Below are 18,140 nucleotides of genomic sequence, written 5' to 3' on the forward strand. Positions count from 1 at the left end.
CTGACAGCGGCGTTTAAAATACTAGAAAGTTACTCTCAGCAGCTCAAGGCTGCCTGGGCTTTCCGGTGGGTGTGGGGCGGAGGTAGCCAGCCAACCAGCCACTGAAGAGGTGGGGCTCTGACTGCTGCCGAGGAGAGAGCCAAGAGACAGTTCTGGAGTTCACCTCCTCCAAGAGGTCTTCCCAGACTGAGCTTCCCCTTTGCCCTCTGCTGCCTCTCTTCCCCCCTTCATTAAACTCCCTTTCCCCCCCTTTCCCTCTTCTCCTCCCCCCTCCCTTCCCTTCCCCTCAGCACTGTGCTCATTTGTATATATTTTTAGTACCCTATTTATTTTGTTAAAGAGGTGTCCATCCCCTTGATTCTATTTATCGCGATTAAGTTGTCTTGTTTTAATCCGTCCGTCTCCCCCGATTAGACCGTGAGCCCATCAATGGGTAGGGATTATGTCTATCTGTTGCCAAATTGTCCATTCCAGGTGCTTAGTACAGTACTCTGCACATAGTAAGCGCTCAATAAATACTATTGAATGAGTGAATGGGGTTGGGGCCGAGGTCTAGGGTTTACCGCCGCAGCTGCCGGGCCCGTGAGTCGGGGTACAGCCAACCGCAGAGACCCCAAACTACTAATACACGCCTGGCCGCCAGAGGTGCTTCCTCTTCCCTTCCTTTCGCTCTGGTTTTTCTTCGGCTCTGCTCCTTTTAGGCCCCATTCCCAACCCATTTAGGAGACCGGAAACCTGGTCACTTTACCACCAGCAATACGACCAGTCAGAGGTCATGGGTTTGAATCCCGGCTCTGCCACTTGTCAGCTGTGTGACTGTGGGCAAGTCACTTCACTTCTCTGTGCCTCAGTTACCTCATCTGGACAATGAGGATTAACTGTGAGCCTCACGTTTGACAACCTGGTTACCCTGTATCTACCCCAGCGCCTAGAACAGTGCTCTGCACATAGTAAGCGCTTAACAAATACCAACTTTTATTTTTATTTAAAGATCACTGAGCTTATCATTACTATAATTATTATTATTATACTTGTCAAGTGTTTACTATGGCCCAAGCACTTTTCTAAAAGCCGGGGTAGATACAAGTTGATCATGTTGGACCCAGTCCATGTCCTGCCTAGGGCTCACACTCTTAATCCCCATTTTACAGATGAGGTAACTGAGGCCCAGAGAAGATAAGTGACTTGCCCAGGGTCGCACAGAAGACATATGGCGGAGTGAGGATTAGAACTTAGAACCCTCTGGCTCTCAGGCCCATGCCCCGGTGGTCACACATCAGTCCTAGCCCGCTGGTAGCTTTTAAACAACCCTGAGCAAATTAGAGATTCCTTTTAGAGAGTCTTTTTGCTATTTAATTATTTTATTCGCCACTGTATTTACCTGTGTTTAAAAAGAAAATCAGAAGGGACTTTTAATCCAGTGCTCTGCTTTTTTAAATTTAAATTTTTAGGTAGGACATTAAACCCTCATTTCTCATATACTGTGGGATTTGTATTTTTGCAAAACTCTGCCTTAAACAAAACTCATGTTTTAACTCTTACTCGTTCATTCATTCAGTTGTATTTATTGGGTGCTTACTGTGTGCAGGGCACTATATTAAGCGCTTAGAAAGTACAATACAGCAATAAAGAGAGGCAATCCCTGGCCACACCAGGCTCACAATCTAGAGCAGGGAAGGCAGACATCAAAACAAGTAAACAGGCATCAATATAAATTAATAGAATATATACATATATACATAAGTGCTGCGGGGAGTGGGGGAGAACGTGATTGGCCCCCTGCGGCCGTGCGCCCCTGTTTCTTACTGACAGTCCATTACGCTCTGTCCAGTTGGGCTGGTGGTGGCTTAGTGGCAAAAGCCCGGGCTTGGGAATCAGAAGTCTTGGGTTCTAATTCCGACTCTGCCACTTGTCAGCTGTGTGACTTTGGGCGGATCACTTCTCTGTGCCTCAGTTACCTCATCTGAAAATGGGAAGTAATACTGTGAGCCCCACCTGGGACAGCCTGATAACTTTGTATCTCCCCCAGGACTTAGAACAGTCCTTGGCACATATTAAGCACTTAACCAATACCATCAATGTTATTATAAGCGTTTAGTACAGTGCTCTACACACAGTAAGCGCTCAGTAAATACGATTGAATGAATGAACGAATGAAGAACATCCACATATTCCCTAATGGCACTCTAGCCAAAATGCTTAATGAAAATACACATTATGACAGAACTGCCTGTACAGTGCAGAATGGCACAGTGGATAGAGCCCAGGTCTGGGAGGCAGAAGGTCATGGGTGTTAATCCCGGCTCCGCTATTTGTACACTGTGTGACCTTGGGCAAGTCACTTCACTTCTCTGTGCCTCAGTTACCTCATCTATAAAATGAGGATTGAGATTTGCTCGTATCCACCCCAGCACTTAGTGCAGTTCCTGGCATATGGTAAGCGCTTAACGAATACCAGAATTATTATTAGCTTTGCAATTATTATTATTATTATTATTCTGGTATTGGCCTAGCGGTTAGAGCACAGGCCTGGGATCCACTTGTCTGCTCTGTGACCTTGGACAAGTCGTTTTACTTCCTCTGTGCTTCAGTTACTTCATGTGTAAAAGGGGGATTAAGACCAGAAACCCCACGTGGGACATGGACTGTCCAGCCTGATTAACTTGTATCTACCCCAGTGCTTAGAACAGTGCCCGGCACATGGAAGCATTTAAAATACCTAGTCACTTAACTTCTGGGTGCTTTAGTTACCTCATCTGTAAAATGGGGATTAAGATTGTGAGCCTCACGTGGGACAACCTGATTACCCGGTATCTACCCCAGTGCTTACTATGTGTTCGGCACGTAGTGCTTAACAAATACTAACAATTATTATTATTTTTAAAAATCCAGTGACACAGCACCTTCTCCCAACACACAACGTCACATAACCTGCCACAAACTTGCCAGCTTCTAATCGGCCCTCCCTGGGAGTGGGTGGGAGAGGAAAGGGAAGCGAGGAGCTTGACCAGTTTGTCTTAAACGGTCACCTAAAACATATAATCAGTCATAGTATATTACACAGCCTCAATTTTTATCTAAACTTGTTTTATTATATTAAAGTGCTGGAAAGTGGTTGTAGATGTACAGTGATTTCACTTTCTGTGTACAGGAAAACCTTTCAGCATGAGGTTTTGCTAAACCTAGTGGGACCCTGAAAATGCATCCCTTTGTAAATGTGGATTTGAGAACAACCAGTTCTCTGAAAGACCCTGACTTCAATGAGACTGACGGTAAATGATCTCCCGGTGGGTGACAGAGTGAGGCAGGAAGTCTTCGTTTTGTGCATCTTATGTATAGCATCTAATCCAGAACTGCTGCTTAGAAATAGCTGAGTTTAGAGGTAAAGCTACGCAAGCTACTATGTAATACAGTTTCCTGTCCATTAACAATAAAAGGCCCCATAGCCAGGAAGTTAGATTGGAAAGGGTTTGTGGATTTTGTGAAACAGATACTAAAAGCCTTGAGTGCTTGGGGACGTGCCATCTCTTCGTTGGTATTTTTCTGTCCATTAAAGGCCTTGCCTTTCTCACAATTATTGATATTTTTTTTTTAGCTGAAATGGTCATTCATTTTAAGTGGGCAGAGATTCCAACTCTGCATCTTGGTAATTAAATTCTTCCAGAGCACAATTTTTCGAGTAGTGCACGTTGTTCTGGGTAGTGGCTGAGGGATTGTCTAGACTTCCACATGGCTGCTTCCTGAGGCAGTCTATTCAGTTTTAATGATGCATTTGCCCCCTGGCAGGCAGATGAACTAATCTGAGCACCACATAGGAAAAATTACCTAAGCATCCATGCAGTAAGGCCTTATTAAGAATCAGCTACACTCTGCCCTTTTTGGGTATCAAAATTTGGGGGAAAAATTCACCTGTGAGGGCTAGTAGGTTTTTTTTTTTAGTTCCTTCTAGGTTTAGTGGGGCTTGGGAGAGAGAAGTAGAGCTGAATAGTTCAGGCACTTGAAAACCCACTTGGGATTTTTTATTTTTTGGGTCTGGCCTTGTGAATACTGAACAAGTGGTAACCTTCCTCTTCAAATCTCTTCAAACAGCCAAGCCCCAGAGAGCGTGAAGAGGCATTGAGTGTCTCCTGGGAGACTCTTCCTGCAGTTGTGTCACCCCTACCAGAGGAAAAGCAGAGGGACCTTTTTATTAACTAATGGTTCAAGGGCTGGCACACTTGTCAATTCCTAGAGGAAATAAAGGCTTTCCTTTGGTAAAAGGGCGATAGAGGACTTGGGAGCTAGAGAGAATGGATTTTTTTTGTCGTATATTTTAAGCGCTTACTATGCGCCAGGCACTGTACTAAGCGCTGGGGTAGATCGATCAATCAGTAGTATTTATTGAATGCTTACTATGTGCAGAGCACTGTAGTAAGCCCTAGGGTAGAGACAAGCTAATCAGGTCAGTCCCATATGGGACTCACATTTTTAGTCCCCGTTTGAAAGATAAGGTAACTGAGGCACAGAGGAAGGGAAGTGACTTGCCCAAGGTCACACAGACAGGTGGCAGAGCCAGGGTTAGAACCCAGGTCCTCCGACTCCCAGGCCCGGGCTTTATCCAGTAAGTCATGCTGCTTCTAAAAATTTTTCACTGTTATCAATTAAACATTGGTACTGAGTGTTATTTATTTATTGATTATTTATCGGGTGCAGAGCACTGTACTAATTGCTGGGGATATCAATTAAACAATGGTACTGAGTGTTTTTTATTTATTCATTGTTTATTTCTTGTGTGCAGAGCATGTACCAAACACTTTGTAGAGTGCAAGATCCCTGCTCATAAAGATCATATGATATCATGGGGAAAACAGATATTACAGATGGAGGGGGGTGTGACCTAAGGGCTGTGGAAATCAGGTAGGGGGTGGGATATCAGAGGCCTAACAATCGCAACAAGAAGGGTGAATAGGATGGAGAAATGAGAGGTTAGTCAGGGAAGCTTTCTTGGAAGAGTTAGGAATTGAGGAGGGCTTTGGAGATGGGGAGAGTCGTGGTCTCTTGTATGTGAAGGGGGAGGGAATTCCAGGCAGGGTGGACGTGGCCAAATGGTCGGCGGCGACATAGATGAGATGAAAGCACAGTGAGTAGGTTGACACTAGATGAGTAAAATGTGAGGGCTGGGATGTAGTGCGAGGTGGGTGAGGTGAGGGGATTGTGCAAGGAAAGGGAGAGCTGATTGATTAGGTTGTTGCTTTGATTCGATGTCTGACAGCCCCAGTTAGAAATTTACTCCAAGAAGGTGAATGGGAGGACAGGTTGAGCTTTTCCATTAAAATAAGCAGCATAACTAAATTTTATTAACTAAATAGGCTTTTACATTTAAAGGGAAAAGGCAACCTTGTTCAGGTTTGTCATGTGCCAGAATACTTTGAAATCAGACACAGATTTCTCATTCAGGCATTTAAAATAACATGCTACAAATATTAAATAAAAATTTTAATTACATTTAAAAAAATTACTGAGATTTCTCTAGAGACCAGAGGCAGAGCCGTACCAGTCCTGAGTGGTTAGGAGTGATCAGGTTTTCTCTTGTCTTCCATATTGGCTAGCTTTAGGGATTAAACTAGAAGAGCGAGATGGAAACTCTGCTGCTTGTTACCAGCACATTAAAGCACTTGTACCTAGGGAAGAACCCTATATACATTTGCATTTTAAACTTTTATAGGGTGACTCATTTCACAAGAGAAAGGTTAGGTTCTTGGTTTTTAGCCAGTTGCTAAATATTCAGCCCAAGGACAGTAGGGCAGATCTTGTCTATTTCAGCAGTGATTTAAATCTATAATATTTATGCAGCACAGTCAAGGTCTTGTCTGAAAGACCCTCACAGTGTTTTGATCCTAAACTTATGTCAGTCAGTGGTATGCTTACCGTGTACAGCAGAGCACTCTACTAAGCACTTGGGGGAGTCCAATACAACAGAGTTAGAAAACAGGTTTCCTGCCCACAACAAGCTTACAGTCTAGGAGGGGAGACAGACACGAATATAAATAAATATAAATATCCACGATATAGTGGATATGTACTCCATCTGTGCCGTGGGGCTGAGGGAAGGGTGAATAAAGGGAGCAAGGCTGGGAGACGCAGAAGGGAGTGGGACACGAGGAAAAAGAGGAAATTCTTTTTCCAGGTTCTCAATCAATCAACTGAGCACTTACTGTGTGCAGAGCACTGTACTAAGCACTTGGGAGAGTACAGTACAGCAGAATTGGTGGAAACGTTCCCTGCCTACAGTGAGCTTAAGAGTCCGTGGGGGAGAAAGACATATTAATATAAGTAAATGAATTGTGGATATGTATATAAGTGCTGTGGAACTGAGAGAGGGGTGAATAAAGGGAGCAAGTCTGGCCGACAGAGTGGAATGAGAGAAGAGGAAAAAGGAAATTCTTTTTCCAGATTCTCAATCTGTCAATCAGTGGTATTTATTGAGTGCTTATTGTGTGCAGAGCACTATATTAAGCCCTTGGAAGAATGCACTACCATGAAAGAACCTGTATTTCATTTAGGTCCCCACTATTTTCTAGGCTTTGCCACAAGTGGGGTTACTTCACCTATTCTGAAATAAGAACCTACATTTTTCTTCAGCTGGAATAAAATATACATATATACTTTCAGCTTTATTGAGTAGAAACCTTGGCAAGTAATTTGCTTCACTTGTCTCAACATGCCCCATGCCAATGCAGGCTCCGGGTACTGTAGCACTGGCAGGAAGGAAGAGAAACAGAGGAAGAGGAGGAGGAGGATGGGAGTCAGAGGAGTCCTGATCTTGTTTCTTCAGTTGAAATGAGTCCAAAGTATCCCCTTCCTTCCCCAGTCTCCCTAGGAAGAAAATGAAGAAGAGATGGATTGGCGGGAGAGATGGGCATAAAGAAGGGAGAAGGAAGGGCCACTAACAGAAAAGGGGAAGTCGAGAAGAGAGGAATGGGGGAGAAACAAACCTTAGAAAACTTGGAGAGCCAGGCAATAGAGAGGATCAGAAACATGGAAAATAACAAAGAAAAGCAGCATGGCCTAGTGGAAAGAACACTGGCCTGGGAATCAGAGGACCTGGGTGCTCATCCCAGCTCTGCCACTTGTCTGCTGTGTGACCTTGGGCGAATCATTTAACTTCTGTGCCACAGTTTCTTCATCGATAAAATGGAGATTAAATCCCAGTCCCTCCAATCCAGGCTGTGAGCCGCATGTGGGACAGATTGTCCCACTTGATAACCTTGTAACTACCCCAGCACTTACAACAGTGCTCGCACATAGTAAGTGTTTAATAAATTTTACTATTATTATTATTAAAAAGCAAAATTATCTGAATGTCTCATGGAATCAGTTTGTGAAGCCAAATAGAATAATGATAAACAATTATATTTATTAAGCACATTCTGTGTGCCAATTCAGTGCTATTTGCTGGGGTGGAGACAGGATAATCAGATTGACACAGTTCCTTTCCCAAACAGGGCTCATAATCTAAGAGAAAACTAGAGCAGATATCCTATTTCCCTTTTTACAGATGAAGACACTGAGGCACAAAGAGGTAGCGGATTGCTCAAGGTCGCATAAATCCTCTCTGCTAAAACATCACACCGACATTTGAAAGCTACCTTTAAAGCTTTTCATCCATGAGCCTCTCCATAAGAAACAGCTTGGCTTAGTGGAAAGAACTTGGGCCTGGGAGTCAGAGGACCTGGGTTCACCACTTGTCTACTGCGTGACCTTGGGCAAGTCACTTCACCTGCCTTCATCTGCAAAATGGGGATTCAGTACCTGCTCTCTCTCTCTGACTTAGACTGTGAGCTCCATGTGGGACCTGATTATTTTGTAACTACCCTAGTGCTTGGCACAAAGTAAGCGCCTAACATATATCCCCATTACTACTGTATGTGCTCCTCTCCAATGGCCCTACTTTCTCTGACATACACTTGCCAGTCTAACCGAGCTTGCATTATCGAACGCCCTTGCAAACAGCCTACCGTCACCAAGCTTTTTCCCAAACTGGCCCTTATACAATAAATTCCCTGATCTCCCCTGCCACACCACACCCCTCCTTAAAAAAAAAAATCTCAATTTAAGGCCCACCTCCAACAGGAAGCTTGCTCTGATTAACCCAGAGCCGTTCTCTAATCACCAGCACAATCTAGGACCCAGTTTTCAACTGTCTTCCTTGCCTGTATTTCCTGTCGCAATAGTTTAGAAACTTTTTGAAAGCCGTTAACTGTGTCTTTGTAAACCTCTTTTCCAAGACCTTGGATGTTCAGTAAGTACCCATTGACTGATGATTGTGAGAGAAGAATATATGAGAAAAAGCATTTTCTTGGTTATGGGTTTAAGTATGTTAAAATTATTGTCCGTCAGCTTTCCTAGCAATGAGCCTATCAAAGGTACTTGAATCAAAGCAGTGCACTTTCTTCATTCAGTAATATGAATTTTCTCTGCAATCTTTGTCTCAGTTTATGTATGCCCCCAGTTCCAAATGATTATAGTGCATGAAGTGTGGAAAAACAGCACACAATAATTGCTCATGTAGCCCAGGATCTGAAAGCCCCGCCTAACTTTTTGTCCATTCAGCGCAGGGAATTCATTTTTCGCCTCCTCCTGCTCTTCCTCTCCTGCCATTCAGTTTCCATCTTGCATTTATCTAGCAGTATTGCTCCCCATTTTCTGAACTTCTAGTTCAACTTTTCCCTTGCCCCCCCAAATCTCTCATTAAAACAAAAAAATTCCAAACCCTAAAAAAAGTGACACGGTTTTTTATTCAGAATGCACTGATAAACTCACCCTCATCATACTCCCAACAGATGTGGATCTGGATCACTAGCCTGGGGTGTGGAGTGGGTGGGAGGGTGGGGTTGGGTGATAGAGAGATATACATCATCTCCTCAATCCATCCCACAATCTTGGGAGGGGAGGGAATAGTAAAGGGAAAAGGATGAAGGGAGAGGGTCAGCAAGGAGAAATCTACTGTGGATTTTTTAATTAATTACCTTTAAGGCACAGTTGTGTGTCCAGAACAGGAAAATCAATTAATCGGTGGTATTTATTGAGTACAAAGCACTGTACTAAGTGTTTGGGAGAGGGCAGTACAGAGGATTGGCAGACATGATCCCCCTAACTAGGGTGGGAAAATAACAAATGATACTTAAAACCTGTGGGAAAATATAGCCCATAATATGATGGTACACAGTTCACCCACATTTTCGAGGAACTTGTGAACAGTGTGAATCCTGGTGTATGTCTAAATATCAGTTTCTATAGTCTCTAGGCTGTAAGATTGTTGTGAGCAGGGAGCATGTCTACCAACTCTGTTATATTGTACTCTTCCAAACACCTAGTACCATGCCCTGCACATAGTAAGCTCTCAGTAAAGACGACTGATCAGTTTCTACTGTATAACACAGTCAGAATGTTAGTCGGTTATCAGAAGTTCCCGTGCACATGCAGACGTTTCTCACTAATTAACAAACACCCCGTTACCCTCCCAGTGGGAGAGGGCCCAAGAGGTTGTGAGGAACAGCAAGGCTGTCTCTCTTTCTCTCTGCCCTTCCTTTCTCTCCTTCCTTGGACTCATCCAATCACCTTTCCCTCAAACCCCTTCTGGCCATGGCCACCAAAGCATTTTCTGGTTTCATCTGTCAGGAACGCAGATGAGGTATCGGCTATGTTTCAGCCACTAGAGAGTATCAGTCAGTGTACTTTTAGAGCACTTACTATGTTAGGGCACTTTACTAAGCGCTTGGGAGAATACAATACAACAGAATTAGCTGACACATTCCATGCCCATCATGAGCTTACAGTCTAGCAGGAAGTTTTTTGGTTCCAGTTAGTCATTTTGTAAGCATAATTTCCCTATAGTATTATCATTATTATGATTATGGTATTTGTCGAGCACTTACTGTGTGCCAAGCGGCATACTAAGCTCTGGGGTGGATACGAGCAAATTGGTTTGGACCCAGTCCCTTTCCCACATGGAGCTCACAGTCTTAATCCCCATTTTGCAGTTGAGGCACCTGAAGCACAGATAAATTAAATGACTTGCCCAAGGTCTCCTGGCGGACAAGTGGCGGAGCCGGATTAGGACCTAGGTCCCTCTGACTCCCGGGCCGTGCTCTCTCCACTAGGCCACGCTGTAGAAGCCCTGTATCAAGCAATTGTTTTTTATCAGAAATCACAGTAATGGATTTGTCAGATAAGGGTTTATTAGCTCTGGCCCAGATGTGGGTCGCTGCTTGTGGGGTCGTAAGCAGACTGATGGAAAATCCCCGATTGTCAGTATTTTTGGAAGGATGTGAAGGATTGTAATTTCTGCCAGGGTTTAAAACTTCTGAGTGCTTGAAATACTGATGCTTGATCCACTGAGTCCTTCTCCCCCCGCCCCCATGCATACACACAGTTCTCTCATCCTGCGTGGTCTTGTTCAAGTGCTATTGTTTGGCTGGAAGATTGGATTACAAAAACTGATGTGTGCTTAGCAAAAACAACTCTACACAAATTCCCAAGATGTGTTTGTTCTTTCTGGATATACTAGAGCTCTGTTTATCTTTGCCTTTATAAGTCATATTTCATATATGTGGACAGCATTGAGAATATGGCCTTTCTCACGACCTTATAAGCTAAAGTTTCAGTTAAATTCCACCAGAACAAACATCACTAAAATATATATGTTCTGCTTTGTCCCTAGGCAAGAATCTCTACACCAATGAATATGTAGCAATCAAACTGGTGAGTAAAGTATTTAAACTGTATAGTAAGTTTGTCGTATTGCCCCTTGCTAGATTTTCCTCCTTCCCTCTCCCCACACCCTTGCTCTTTCCTTCCCATCCAGACTCTCTCATCCTCCTTCCCTCCCTCCCCCTCCCCCCCTTCCCAAATCTCTCCTACTCTTTCCTCTCAGCCTTCCTCCTGGGGGTTCTGGGCTTCTTTTTTATAAATTTCCCCATAGGGGTTGTGAGATATCTCACTATTGTGGTATAGACATGAAGGGAAGGATCCAGGGTTTATTATTTAGGAGAATAGGAAAAGAGCCTGGAGTGGTTTCACTTTAACTGCAGTTATATAGAAGGCCTGCAGCTTCTCCTATTTTCCAATGTTCTGTGGGAACGACATGAGGCAGGAGATCAGAGTTAGGTTATTACCCTGTCTGTAATATGTTTGGTTGTGGCCGCATTCTTGCCTGCTACTGTTGCAAGCAGAAAGTCATCCCTTTTCCAGATCCTATAAGTGACTGGTAATAAAAATAAAGCTTACTACAGTGCCTGGCACATAGTCATCACTTAACAAATACCATTTTCAAAAATCAGTTAAGGAGTAGGGATAGTGATAATGTCAGAGGAAGCTTTCCTAAGACGTCCGCTCAACTCCCGGTGGCCAACTCATGGGAAACTGGGAGCCATTTCTAGGCTTAACCCTTTGGAATTGGACAATCAAATTTTTTTTATAAGTTATTTACTAAGCGCTTATTCTGTGCCAAGCACTGTACTAAGCGCTGGGATGGATTCAAGCAACTTGGATTGGACACAGTCCCTGGCCCAGGTGGGGCTCACAGTCTCAATGTGTGACCCTGGGCAAATCACTTCATTTCTCTGTGAAGTCACAAAGCAGACAAGCGTTGGATCTGGGATTAGAACCCACAACCTTCTGACTCCCAGGCCCGTGCTCTATCGACTACTCCATGCTCTGTGATCTTGAGCAAGTCACTTCACCTCTCTGGGCCTCAGTTACCTCGTCTGTCAAATGGGGATTGAGACTGTGATCCCCATAAGGGATAGGGACTGTCTCCCACCTGATTTGTTTGTATCCACCCCAGCGCTTAGTACAGTGCTTGGCACATTGTAAGCGCTTAACAAATATAATTATTAATAGTGATTATTATTATTACAGCAGATAAGTGGCAGAGCTGAGATTAGAATGCAGATTCCCATAAATACTAACAAGTTTCCATGGTTTTCGAAGCAGCTTCTAGGTTTATTGTTAGGCAGAGGCATGGGCGCTGGAAATGAAAAAAGGCACTAGGACAGGATTCTTAGGAGGAGAATGTTTTCCTTCACTGGGATGTCTTGCCTCTCATTGTGTTTTACTTTGCTGTGGTGTTGGTTCCCTCTAAGTCTCCCAGGCTGGAAATCCATGGGGGAGGCAGGCAGAACTGACAGTAGCAGAGTGGCACTGTGCGGGGAAGTAGGCTGGGTGGTGGGCTGGTGGCATGTGGCTTCCATGGAACAAAATGTTTCCTCCTTCTCTGCTGCTTCATTGGATTCACTTTGGGGAAGGGAGCAGGGAGGGTGGAATGCATTAACTATGTAAAGCTCCTCATCACTCTCTGGGATTTCTGTCGGCTTTCTCCAGGTCTCTTGTATCTGGTCGCGAGTCAAGATTCAGGAGCGGGGGTTGTCTGCTCTTTTTTTTTTCCCCCTCTTTCCTGAGCCCCCTTGAAGAACCTTTCATCTCTTGCCAATTGGGTTTCTCTTTCCAACTTAGCTGTAGAGGTTAAGGGAGACCGGGGTATCTTTGCTGCTGCTGTGACAGAAGCTACAAATCTCTCTTCCCTTTTAGCCCAGGACTGTAACCATTTAGAATGGCTTTCTGTGGGTTTTGCACAGTTTACGAAGGGTTTGTGGCTTGGATTTTTTTAAGCTTTTTTTTTTTCCTTCCTCTCTTTCAATCAGTGTTTTGCTTCCTAGTTAATAAGGAATTGATCCCTGGCCATTTGGTCTAAGTAGTAGTCATATTTCTTCAGCGCTTTCTGGGAGCAGAATACTGTAGTAAGCGCTGGGAGAAAATACAGAGGTAGGAATTAAACGTGGTCCCTCTTGAGGCTCACAATATAAGGCAAGAAAAGAGAAAAATAGAGCAGAATTCTAAATTCTACCCAGATGGTAAAAATAATCCTCATGTTCCTTGAATGTTCCACCTCCTCCTTAGTTCTAAGCAAGCTTTCTCTTGTGGGGTCCACACCAAGAGAAACGCCCAGGTTAAGAGTTTAGTTAAAGTTTTAGCCCTCTGAATACTTGAGCTGAAAAGACGAATGATTGCACCCTGCTTTCATTTCACTCAGCTTTTGTTGTGGGCAGTGTCGCAGATGGCAAGGAAGCCCAAAGAGATTTTCATAGCGCCCTAGGCTTTAGAATGCCTTAATGCCTTGTTCCCATACCAAATGCATATTGAATTAAGAAATAATAAGGAATCTCAATATAGCGCATAGCCCTGTGGTCTTGCTGTTGGAATTGGGCTCTCCTTGGGAGGCATGAGGGTGGTAATTGAATTCTTTCCAGTGAAACAGCAAAATTTGCCTTAAGCATTACACCCCTACAAGGTGGCCGTCTGTTGTCAGCTCAGGCTTTCATGTTCCAGAGGGTCTGTGATTCTGGCAAATGGCCAGCCCTGTGCTGGGAATGCAGTCGGCATCTGGCACAAAAATGCTGGAAGGGCCTGCTGCCACAGCTCCACTTTTCCATGGATCTTTGAGGTGCCGTAACAATATTTTTTAAAATTATTTTTTTTTCCACTACCTGCCTCCTTGGGGGTGGAAGTGCTCTGACTGTGGAGCAAAATGCTCTTCTTTGGAGTGCCTCTGTGGCACTCTCTCCATTTCGGTTGCCCCCAGACTATGTTACCGGTTGCCCTCTACGGCTATTCCGGAAAAGCAGCTGGAAGCTCCAGCTGGCAGAGAATATTGCATCCATATGTTGAAGGGTGTTGGCCACACAGGATGAGTAAGACCTGGGTCCCTCGCTCTGCGTGGCATTCGCTGCCGAAAACGTTTCGGATATTAACCAGTTTGGAATGCGTGTGCTTTAAATGGACTTTCTCTCCCCCCACCCCTTGGTTTTTCCATCTTGGTCACTCCCACTAGGAGGCTAGAGCATTCCCATTAATGGGTCCCAGGTGGGAAAACTGGAGAACATACAGTGCTTGTGGCGGATCTGTGGCTTTTGAATTCATTTCCTTGCTAAGTTCATCAAAACCCAGTCGTGCCTCCAGATAAGTCATTTTTCTTGGAAATATCTGGCTCAAACTGGGCTTAGGTCAATTTTGACTGTAGTCATTATCACCGGCTAGCTTGCCTCTTCTAAAAGCTTAGTGATTTCTCATTCGAGCAAGCTTTGTACCTTTTTGGCTCTTTAATGAGGAAACCCAGGAGGGCCTAGCAGCAGAGCCTATTCCTCGAGATTAATCCTTCTGTATGTGAATGGAGGTTGTGAGTGTAGGAGAGGGCTGTACTGACGCTCCCCTTTAGCCTCTTCTTTTACATCAAGGAACTTCATCCATCCCTGAAAACCAACCAGGTGACTTTCAACACCATTAAGTGAGCCACTGAAGAAGGTTGTGGATTCTCCTTTCCTGGACTTTTTTATGAGTAGGAAATACACCCGGCTGCCTGGAAAGCCTTTGATGGAACCGCCTTAAAGCAAAGGAACGGAGCTGATAATCTCTGGATTTAATATGAAATTCCTGCGAGTGAATCGTGATTCAATTTCCAGTTTGATGTATCTGACCCACTGTTGTTGCCTGGGTTTTGTCCCCTCTGGGATCTCAGGGTTTGGCTCTGAATCCTCTCACCAAAACCCCACTTCCCTCTTGCCCTTTGGTGGGCAGCTCCAGGCCATGGCGCCTTGCCAAACTCTGAACAGAGTCAGCCCCCTGGGCTCAAGCATTGAGTAGACATTATAAAGGGGCTAGAGATCAGCTGGAGTTCTTTATCCCAGCAGAAGCAGTGTGGCCTAGTGGCAAGAGCCCAGGCTTGGGAGTCAGAAGATGTGGGTTCTAATCCCAGCTCTGCCACTTGTCTGCTGTGTGGCCTTGGGCAAGTAACTTCACTTCTCTCTGGTTATTACCTCATCTGGAAAATAGGGATTAAGACTGTGAGCCCCACGTGGGACAACCTGATTACCTGTATCTACCCCAGTGCCTAGAACAGTGCTCGGCACTTAGTAAGCGCTTACCAAATGCCATTATAATAATAGTAATAACAATAACTAACGATAGTGGTAATAATAACAAAACTGTGGTATCTGTTAAGTGTTCACTGTGTGCCAAGGACTTTGTAGTACCCTCTTGGAAAGAGACCATCAGACTAGGCCTACTGCCTGTTCCACATGGGGCTCGGGGTCAGTGGGGGGAAGAGAACGCGTATGTGATATCCGTTTTGTAGATGAGGAAACTGAGGCAAGAAAAAGCTAAGCACCTCGCCTGAGATCACACAGCAGGCAGGTGGCAGAGCCGGGATTAAAAGCCTCACCTCCTGATTCTCTGTCCTGCAGTCTCTCTGCACTAGGCCGAGGTGCTTCTACTGAGGGCAGAAGGAGAGAATTGGGATTCAGAGGTAGCTAGAGGAAGAGCATCCTGACTTTGAAACTTGTTAAACATTGGCATGGATTAAGAGGAGTTGTGGAATCATCTTTCCCATCTTAAAAATAGGAAAGATAGTCATCTGACTACTGTGGTTTAGTGAAGCCCTGCCAAGAGCCAGTGGGAGTGGTCTAGATGACTTCTCACAGTCCCTTCCAACCCTATGATTCTCAGTTGTGTGTGTGTGTGAGAGAGAGAGAGAGAACGAGTGTGCAAGAACAAAGTGCTTTTCACCTCTAGTTTGAAGATGAAGGTCTTGGGTTAGTAGAAACTGGTAATAGAGTTCTCCAGTGGATTTTTTTACTTAAAACAAGTACATATCGTTCAGTTCACCATTTTTTAAACTGTAGAACCTGATCATAAAGATTGTCCCTAAGCATCATGTTCTTTTGAACAGCATATATACCATATTCATTTGTAATACAAGAAGTTGCACAAAGGAGACTCCCATTTTAAGGTTACTTTTTGTTGACTCCTGTACAGACTGTCATACCTAGAGTCTGAGACCAATCCCTAAAGTTTTGTGCAGACTTGTATGTGTGTGTCTGACAATTTGATCTCTTAGTGCTTCAGAAGGTACCAATTTTGGAGTCCCGAACAAAGCTTTGTTTTACGGTACTTATTTCAAGTGTGTTTTCACAACATTACACAACATTTGATTCTCCACAGCATTTAATTTCACAGCTTCCCTCCCTTCCCCCTACCAAGTGATGTGAGTGCATGAGTACAGAAGCAAATGCCAGCAAGGATCTGCTGAATTTCAGCAGAGGGTTCTAGCATGGCAGGCAGTCGGTTCAAGAGGGCAGTCGCGTGAATGTTTCGGGGGAGAAGGGTGCCTTATTGTTACAGTAAAAGCACAGGGATTTTCAGGTATGTATGCTGAGTGGGCTTCGGATTCCTCTCCTTTGCTAGAGACCATGGTTTGTCCTCCAAGCCTAAGAGTGTGAAGGGATAAAGGGAGCAGGGGGCCCCTCGGCTCAAATCTGGCTCACATTTCTGTATGAGGGTGTCTGGGCTGAGACCTGTTGTGCCCCTCTAATCTTTGGGGTTTCAAGAAGACAGTGTTCCTCTTAAATCTATCTTCTCAAATCCTCACCAGGGAAAGCAAACGCTGTAATTCCGACTGGCATAAAATCTTCAGCTGCGTTTTCGTAGCACATTGATAATGAATAATATATGTCCTAACTCTGAAAAGATCCATTTGTGTCTAAATTTGATGATAATTTCTTCTCTTGGGTTGCAGGAACCAATAAAATCACGTGCCCCACAGCTTCATTTAGAATACCGGTTTTATAAGCAGCTCGGCAATGCAGGTAAGTTGAGACATTTTTTTCCTCTGCCTAGCGTGTGCTTTGGCCTAAAGCCTGAAAAATTTGTACTAGGCAGGAAACGCTGCAGGTTTATACTTTTAGCAAATCTAAATGTCTACCCTGGCCAAGTTGTGTTAACAAACAAATCCAGTCAGCACCCCCGGCCCCAGTATTGAGAGGATTGTTGCTTGGAGTAATAATTTAATAGATGAGCACTTTGACTGTTATGAGAGATGATGCTGTTGGGGTATCCACAGAACCCTCTAGACTTTAAGCTCCTCGTGGACAGGGAACGTGTCTGTTAACTCTGTTTTATCGTACTCTACCAAGAGCTCAATATAGTGCTCTGCACATATACGCACTCGATAAATATCATTGATTGATTGAACCTGATAACCCAGGTATGTTTCGGGCTGCCTAAAATATCTGCAGCTGAGTTTGGTTTTTCAGTTGCAAATGAAGAAAATGGGTGTGGAACTGCAAGTCATCATATTCATGACCCATGAAGGCTGGATCTATTTTAAAGACCTGCAGAACACACCGAGAATACCACTGCATCTTTTCAGTCTGTCCTAAGTAATGTACAAGAGAGGTAGCCACACAACGTCTGTGATGACTTCTGGACGGGAGACTTTTTCCATTTAAAGTCACATTAATCACTTCAGAAGAACTGTCAGTGGGAACCCTGGAAGCTGTCATTTCTTAAATGACTGTTCTCTAACCCGACACTACAACTCCCCAGTCAATCCAATTAGCTGTCAGTCCGTTTTGATGCTTTGGATGCCTAGAAATGGTGCCTGGTGCCTTCTCCTGACTCTGACCAGGGCAGGGAACCTCCTGCATTATCTAGACTGTAAGCTCGTTTCGGGCAGGGAACCTCTCCGCTCATTCTTTTGTATGGTACTCTCCCAAGTGCATAGTACAGTGCTCTGCACATAGCAAGCACTCAATAAGTGCCGCTGATTGATTGATTCTCCAGATTGGCTGCATATAAGGAGAAGCCGCATCTCTCCCCAGTACTGCCAGGGCTGTTTTTTAGTTCCTGAGTGACACTGACAGAGGCGATAATTAGAAGTGGAAGGTTGGAAGTGTGCCATGTGGTGGGGCGGGATGGCCAAGGTGACCTCCCAGTCAAGCCAGCGAGGTCTTCCCAAAGGCCACGGGCCCAGGGTGGCTTCTCCTTGCTCCCCAGTGGTCCACATCATTGTGTTTTTCGGCCCTCACCGACTCTTTGTCCCTCAGCCCCTGGACCCTTGGCCCAGAGCCCGCCTCCACTTCTTCCCAACAACCATCACCCAGCCCCCTCTCACTCCAATCCCTCTCTTCCTTCCCCGCCTCCTTTCCCCCACTCTGAACCCTCAGATTTCAGACCCTCTAGACTGTAAGCTCACTGTGGAAAGGGAACCTATCTGCCAACATTATGGTGTTGTACTCTCCCAAGCGCTTAGCGCGGTGCTCTGCACA

At 44.6% G+C, this 18,140-nt stretch overlaps 1 protein-coding gene across 6 annotated transcripts in view; it reads left to right on the forward strand.

Annotated features, from left to right (window-relative positions):
- Positions 1 to 18,140, forward strand: part of CSNK1G1 (casein kinase 1 gamma 1) — a 205,392-nt gene that overhangs the window by 100,665 nt on the left and 86,587 nt on the right. For all 6 annotated transcript variants that reach the window (XM_029065562.2, XM_029065566.2, XM_029065567.2 and 3 more), the window contains exons 3-4: positions 10,703 to 10,743; positions 16,610 to 16,679. In XM_029065562.2, coding sequence (XP_028921395.1) covers positions 10,703 to 10,743; positions 16,610 to 16,679 — 111 coding nt within the window. The remainder of the gene's footprint in view (positions 1 to 10,702; positions 10,744 to 16,609; positions 16,680 to 18,140) is intronic.

The sequence above is a fragment of the Ornithorhynchus anatinus genome, chromosome 5 (assembly GCF_004115215.2).
Source record: "Ornithorhynchus anatinus isolate Pmale09 chromosome 5, mOrnAna1.pri.v4, whole genome shotgun sequence".
Classification (NCBI taxonomy): domain Eukaryota; kingdom Metazoa; phylum Chordata; class Mammalia; order Monotremata; family Ornithorhynchidae; genus Ornithorhynchus; species Ornithorhynchus anatinus.